Consider the following 8,073-nt stretch of genomic DNA (forward strand, 5'->3'; position numbering starts at 1 on the left):
TCATGTACTGAAGACAAAACCAAAGACAAAGGCAGAGAGAGCAACAAACAAGCAGCAACTGCAGGAGGCTGGAGTAAAGGCCTAGCAGAGCATCTCAAGGAAGTAAATGCAGCATTTAGTCAAGTCTATGGATTCTACATTTCAGACAGTCATTGAGTACTTATATATAGCCCTTTATATTTAAGATTATATTAGCTTGTCCAGTTACTTTTGAGCCTTCAAAAATGTATAAAGGCTCAAAAGTAACTGGACAAGGTGTGATGTCTCTATGTGTATAGAGACATCACACCTTCTAATTTGAATTTTGGGATAAGATCAAATTACTGGCGTAATCAGTATCATGAGAACTCATTTCAATGCAAGGCATAACTGCAAAGAGCCATGGATGAAGATTACATGGAAATGGAAAAATCGGTAGTAGATTTGCATATTTACCCATGTGTTTAAACAGCTCTAGCAGAGATCCACATTTTCTTATTGAACACTATTATGACATCACGAGTGTACATTTTATTCCCCAAAAACATTTCATTAGCTCAAAAATATATATTTGTTTTTTATTTTTTATGCTCTGCAAACATACCACTGATGGTAGACTAGTGCAGTTTCCTGGGTAACGCTTCGTGTTGCAGCATCAATGATTCATATCTGGTTCATGTTGCATTGCAATCACGTTCTGTGTGCTGAAGTGACCCTTTGTGAAATGAGAGGTGATAGAAGGAAAACAACTGGAAAATGCTGCAGTGCTTTGCAAAAGCTTTAATCAGTGATGTCGACAACACACCGCTGGCGGCTGATTTTCAGACTCTGGCTACAATCACTGAGACTCAGTGCTACACTTCCTTGGTCCTAAATCAGCACCTTGGTCACTAAAAACTATCACATGGCAAATTCACTGGTTCTAGAGGGTTTTCTTGTCATGATTGTGAAGTGGAAATGTCTTTTTGACTCTATGAGCAGAAGTTTTCAGGAACGTGTTTACGACAAATTTTCTAAGATGAGTTTTTACTTACATCCATCCAAGTATATAATGCTGTGGGCGTTTTTTTCCATCGTAAGATTTGTTGCCCTCAACCTTGTGCTTAATGCTTTTAATTCAAGATTCCACTCAAGATCTATACTAGTCACCCAAGATGACATATACCAGCATGTACGCATAATGACACAGTCTCACCTTAGTGCCTATGAGATCAGAAAAGCAATTATCAGACGCCTTCAAAATAGCTTTGGCTTTCACAGCAGCTTTTAAAATCCTAATATAGTAAGTAAGATACTACAACCAAGACACTTAGTAAGCTCAGATAGCCTCTGGACTGCCTAATGACAGATGTTTATCGCTTTTCCCTCTAGAGTTTTCCGTCACAGGTGGAGGCTGTGTGGAGAAACATGGAGGAAAATACTTTGAAAATGCGTCTTCACACACAATCACAGAGTCATTCATTAGTTTAAAAGGGCTGAGTCAGGGCTGTATTTCCAAATATAAAAAGTGTCACCCCAAGCTGAAACTTGAATAAATTCAGCGACTTGTTGCTTATATAATGACACATGGTATTTAAGTAGCAGGTTGTTATTACAAAGGGACTGTTAAGATTTCTACAGATTCTACTTTTCCCTAATTATAAACATTATTATTTTTGTGAATAATCCATGTGAAGAGCTGTATCATCTCTGTAATAGAATCCCTTTGAATTCATTTTCTGCCCTCTGCAATTTAAGCCTTAGAAAGAAGAAAAACACCACAAATGGAGTATAACAGGAGTAAAACAGGAGGAGGAGAACAAAGGAATCAGTAGCACGCGGCAGACTGGCAGCAGGTCTAGGCTGCGCTCACATTGATTTCCTTGTGGGCTGTATACTCTGCTTTCAAAAGAGATTTTTATACAGTGAAGGCAAGAGAAAGTGACCCATTCAACCTGCTCTTACATTCGAATCTCAGTTGGTAATTGTATTATGGAAATCAAAGTCCTTCAGTATCATCACTGAATTAGATGAATACAAAATCATCTGACATAGCACGTGGATAGCCTCGAGTCTAGCAAGGCATATCCACATATTTGTTTGTTGTTTATGTTTTGCGCCCTTTAAGCCAGACTTCACTGCATGCTGTCTGGCTCTCCGTTGGGGACCCAAACAGTTGATTAAAGAATGCAATTAGCATGGAGCAGATTCTGTCAGCTCTCCTTTGGGGATTTAAATGCTATGAGTCAATGCACGATTTCTTCAAGAGGACCACATTGCTCTGCAAGATGCTAATATAGGGTCAGCTAAGACCAGGTTTTGCATTTGTATGCGCTAAAGGAAACATTATTTTCGGCAGTTTAAATGTAATGACTACCTAAAACTTACAGTGTATCTAAAATGTGTTTTAAAGAGAAACGGAATAAAATGTTTGTTCTTCAGAAACTTATAATGGCTAAAAGTGTTATTTTTACTTATTTATTCATATTCATTCACCGTCTGTAGCAACCAGACCAGTGCGACCGAAGCTTTTCATAGTATTTATCTTTTCATTTTTACAGATGAAAATGAAAAGGAAAAAATAAAGAAGAAGAGTGGAATTTTGAGTCACTTTGTCTGCCATGCGGTGGATAGAGATGACTTCTTTAACCTCAGAGTTTACACATGGCCAAGCCTGGACACAATCACACAAGTGTTTTTGGGCTGTGACCCAGATTCTTAATTCCAGTCCGGGACTTTGGGTGGAGCACTTTGGGGTCATCTCCCATTTCAGCCCACACAACTGAACTGCACTAATTCAAAGAAAACGTGATTCCTATGTGAATTCCCTGACCAAGCTTACAGAAGTGTAATATCAGATAACATCAGATCAAGTAACGTTGAAGAAAGCTTTGGCTACTTTGATTACTGGCTGAGATACTCTTTACTGGACATCAGAGAGGAAATAAAGTTTTACCCCTTTTATCTAAAATTGGTCCCAAAACCAGAACACCAGTTGTGGATCCAAGAGAACATAAAACATTAATGCTTTTTAGTTAATATACTTTATTGAGTCAGTGACATGTTACTGATCATTATGAAGCACTAACAAGAGCTTTGTTTGGATGTGTAAAGATGCCTGCATAGCTGTGGATGTGGCTCCATCTACAGGTGAATATCAAATGTGTCAGTTTATTTGCATATAGCCTCCTGTTATGAAGAGGGCTGCAGATGTAAAAAAAAAAAAAAAAAGTTTCTTTATTTCAGCGACTAAAGGAAACCATTGAAGAAACAATAAGATTCTGCATAAGCAACGTTTCCTAATGGCAACCCAGGCTCAAAGGAAATGACAAAATCACCTGAGATCACCTTTAACCCTTATGAAAAGAAAAATTTAAAATTAAATATGTAAATCTTTAATCAGTAACCTGTGTGGTATGCAGATGTGTGTACTTGTGGTAGGTACATTAATTAAGAAATAAAGCACGCAATATTCTAACAATCTCAAATTAGCTGGAGGAGAGAAATAAAAAGACTGAGTCACTATATACCATAGATGAACAATCAAATCACAGACCAAATATTGCCGCAGCTGAGTCATTCTCCTAACCGCGAATCCAGGAAGTGGATATAGAGGCCTCAGGCCGTTGCACATGCAAAATCACTTGGTAGCTATTCAGGGATTATGAGGTAATCTGTACACATCATAGGAAAACACATGCAACTGTGACCATACTGTGATATTTTAAAACCTTAAAAGGAAGTAAACATGCAAGAGGTTTCAAACTTTTTTTTCAGTAATAAATACAAAAATAAAATTTGGCCCTGCTGCTGAGACTTTTCCCTCACTGGCTTTGGAAAAAAGTGGAGGAAGTCGTGTCAGAGCAGATTTTAAATAAAAAGAAAACAACCCTCACCATTAGCTCAAGTGTGGGGAGTTTTTTTTTTTAACTCCAGTAAATGAAATCCAGTCAAAAACACACCCAAAGCAAAGAGTCAGCTTCACTGTTATGAAGCAGGCACTCCACTCCACAGTTCAGTAACACATGCTAGCCAATAAAAGTACTATTGTTAGGTCTGAGTATTTGATTGTTCCCTCTATTTGACTCGAGAAAGAAAATAGGTGGTGTTCATTTACTGTAATACGTTGTGTGTTTTTTATTAAAACAATTTCTGCAAAAGCAGAGTGACTGACTTACTGTAACGCTGCGTATATTAAAAGAAAAGGCACATAAGACACATAAAGATGTATTTATTGTGTCAGTAAATATTGCATGTAGGATGCTCATGGCCACATAGAAAATCTGGCCATAGTGCATATTTCCGAATGAAAGGTGCTTTTCTCAAACATTTGGCAGCATCTCTGTCACACTTGCACAGCAGCTTTTCACATTGGTCCTTCAAATTATCTGCAATGAAGAACAGGATTTTCACTCATTTTCAGTCAATTTCTCATTAACATTGTGAATCTCTTTTTACGTTTTCTGTTTCATAGCTACGTATACAGACATTTGGAGAACTCCAGCTATATTTTTGTTTCATTTTTAGCAGTTTGTCTATAATTAGAGAAGTTCAGTAACCAGTTATAAATACCATTTGGGTCATGTTTAAACCTAATAATGTACAGTGCTTAATAAATTTAGCAGACCAACACTCGAAGTAAGGTTTATGACACAGCTGACCTAAATTAACACTCTTGGTAATCACCAAAATCATTTTTTATATATTTCTGTCATGGTTAATCTGCCAGTAAGTGCAAGTTCTTTAGTCAAAACTAGATTTTTTATGTGAAAATATAATTATTGCTGTTATCCACGAAATTCCAAGTTTGCTGTTATACAAAAACCATGTTATTATTTTTTGATTCAGATGCCAAATTACAGTTATTTCTAAACAGAAAAAAATTTAGTGAATGAATAATATGCTTGATTCATTTCTGACCTCTAGGAGAAACCCAGTGTGCTAGGTATAAAAACATGAATTCAGTTTCCTATTTGCCTAATAAAAAACAAAACAATTTTAAGATAAGACAGGATTTTGAAAGATTTCTAAAATATTTGTTTTGTCTTGTTTTTTTTTGTTTTTTTTGACAGCTGGTCTTTTTGATAAGCAAATACTGTGCTTTATGCCATTAAGATATCCTGGATAAATCCTTCTTTTCTCCAATCAACTGTCTTCTTATTTGCTTTCTGTGTTTCACTATGGGAAAGCATGAGCAGCCTCATCCTTTCTGTGGCATAAACATGAAGGTGCAGGTGCCCACATGGCAGTTAAGCTGATTATAAGAGTGAGCGATCAAGGGCGATGACCATCTGACCACCAATTTCAAAATAAAATGAATAAATAACAGCACTGCAGTGTCAGTAATGGTCTCCGCTGGGGCATTCCTTTCAAAATTGTGTGCTTCTGCCACTGTTTGTCAGTAAGATTACACTAAAGCTATCGGTCTGCCTTTTGTGAATCCATCTAGGAGACATTGAGGGGTAGCAAAGGAAGATTTTATATTGGTACTGATCTCAATCTCGGTACAATTGGACTTAGTGAAGAACATCCTAAAATTCAAAGCCATGGAATTAATAAGAGCATCAGCTGTTTTAACTTTAAATCATGGATCGCAAAAAGAAAAACAAAAGAATGATAGAAATCGCAATACCACACTCAGCTGTCTTGTCCTCACAGGTCCACCGATACTGGCTCAATTTTGTATAGCAGCCAAGACGTTCTGCATCTCCATAACAGCAATCATGTCTGTGGCAGCACCTGCACACAGACAGATTAACAACATGATAAATCCATTATTTTGAAAACTGAACTCGGTCCGATCTCAATCTAGGAAAGGCAGGGTAAAGAAAACAGTAGGTGGGTGGTTGCAAGGCTGTGGTTTAAATCACACCAGGACTATTTAAAAGGCAGGGCAGGATCACCATATGAGTTTTCACAACAGATAGTTAGAAGTTAACTGGCTTGAGGGGGTGAGATGTCTTGTGGTTAAGAAGGAAAAGAAGGAGACGGTAATTAGGATTTGGGTGTGGAATTTTTGGAGTAATTATTGGACCGTGTGAGTCTGCTGAATTTACACAGCATTCCCTCCTTCCATCCCGTCGCACTGCATTTGTGGTTCACTCGACTCATTCAGAAGCGGAAACTATGCGTACACATCAGGATGTGGATAGACTGGGAAGAACCAACGGCATTTAGGAGGAGAAAATAATATGTACACATTATTTCCTCCTCCTGCGACGAAAGGCTAAACTTGACCAAAGTACTTGGAAGGATATTTTTTGCAAAGTGTAATACCTAGGTTGGTTATATATAGTGTCAGCTGATTGTTTACATTTTGGAGTGCGCTATCATCAGGTGACCAGATATACTATCCTCACCAATTTGCTTTTTCTTCTGTCAGGTTCTTAAGGGAATGTGATAATAAATGCTGCCTCACCAGTCTGCCCTGTCCTTGGGCCAGCCTTGGCCGCCCAGACCACAGTAGCATCCGTACACCATATAAGCCAAAGCAGATCTCCCGGTGCTGCATTTGATTGCTCCTGCCAACTCAAGTAACCCTCGCTTTGTCCGCTGCGATCTGCGTGTTGCCGCTGAGGCCACAGTCACTGCAAAGAGACACAAACAACACAAGAGAAGGAAAGAAGTTATCTCTCTGTCCCTACACCGGTCCACTACTGTACTATATATGCTTTAGTGATTTGGTATGCAACACAATCTTGATAAAATTATACATTAAAGAGTTGCAAAGACGTTTGTGCTGCTATTTGCTGGCTTTATATTGTAAAATGTATCTGCAAATTGGATTTAGGATATAAGAAACTTTCTGTAGCTGGAATTGAAATGTTCAGACGTCCGTTGAAATAGGTAACAGTACTCAGAGGACTGACTTTCCTGTTACTCTCCCTGAACACCATACCTAAGGCTTAAAATCACAGACAAGCGCATACTATTTTACAGCAAAATCAACACAATTTGCTCCATTTCAAAAGTGCTCACTGAATCACTGTTCTTGTGTAAACACAGGTAGTTTTCCCCTCAAACATGCACTGACTACCTCTTGAAATAACTTCTTAAGCGTGTAGTTTTCACTATGCTTCCCTGTGGAGCTCTCTTTTAAAGTAAATAATCACCTTACCAGATAGCAGGAGAAGTATCCGATAAAATACTGCCATGGCATGCAACAGGTAGTTAAAAATCTCATCTGTAAGTGCTCTTCACTTCCACCCTCTGAGTGTAACATTGAAAGGAGTGGAGAGCTTTTTATAGACGCTGTTTGAATAATCTCCTGAGCGTAACTATTGGCTGGAGGCTAATCCAGTGTTTGTGAATCTATGCTCCCCCTAGTGCTTTATTGAAGTTGGATCAATGTTTGTGTTTTTCTTTCTTTTTAGCATTAACGCTGCAATATTGAGAAAACAAAATGTTCTGTTTTTAGATTTTCTGGAGGTGTAAGATGAGTCGAAGTTTTATGGAAAGACACATATTATTGTTATTATCGTTATTATAAGAATTTTAAACATAGAAAAAAAGATTTTCAGCTTTTTTGGGGGGTTGACAGTGACATATAATCATTATTACATTCCCCTCCTTTGCCTTTGGAAAGCAATACCACCCACCCACTCAGAACATAGGGAGCATCAGGGGCTGCTAGGTGGGAAAGGTTTTAAGTCTACCGTAATATGTTAGCACTCGATCTCAGACAAAGAAAAAATTGTACCTAGACCCTCTGAAAGGTTTTTTTTTTTTCTAATTGGATGAATTGCATCCACAAACCAAACCAAACCAAAGCAGTAATGTGTTATAAAAGCAATGATGTTTTTATGTCTTTTTTCCCTGTTCCCTCTTTTTCCCTCTTGTCAAATGTCTTCTATCTGTAATAACAAATATGGCCGTTACTGCACTGGGTTGGATAGTGATGTTAAGTGCTTCTGACAGTGTTTTAAAAATCTTAGACCAGTATGTTATTAAAGCTGGGCATGACCAAAACATGTGGGTCAAGTGTTTTGACACCTGTTGTAACTTGCATCTGTAGGATATCTTACTCACTTCGCCGAAGTGAGTGCGACGTAAGATTTTGAACTGTCTTATACTTCATTTGGCACAGGAAGAGCTGTAATTCGGGCATTATAGAGC

The 8,073-nt window shown here is 38.0% G+C and overlaps 1 protein-coding gene across 1 annotated transcript; it reads right to left on the bottom strand.

Annotated features, from left to right (window-relative positions):
- Window positions 1-624: 624 nt before the first annotated feature.
- On the bottom strand, window positions 625-7,198 carry pla2g10 (phospholipase A2 group X). The gene is made up of 4 exons (XM_040046657.1): window positions 7,076-7,198; window positions 6,377-6,545; window positions 5,591-5,697; window positions 625-4,346 (listed from the first exon to the last, which is right to left on the bottom strand). Exons 1-4 carry the CDS (start codon window positions 7,110-7,112, stop codon window positions 4,198-4,200), a joined length of 462 nt encoding a protein of 153 aa, XP_039902591.1. The 5' UTR covers window positions 7,113-7,198; the 3' UTR covers window positions 625-4,197.
- Between the last annotated feature and the right edge of the window lie 875 nt (window positions 7,199-8,073).

Source organism: Simochromis diagramma, unplaced genomic scaffold (assembly GCF_900408965.1).
Source record: "Simochromis diagramma unplaced genomic scaffold, fSimDia1.1 OVJJ01000321.1, whole genome shotgun sequence".
In the NCBI taxonomy this organism is placed as follows: Eukaryota; Metazoa; Chordata; class Actinopteri; order Cichliformes; family Cichlidae; genus Simochromis; species Simochromis diagramma.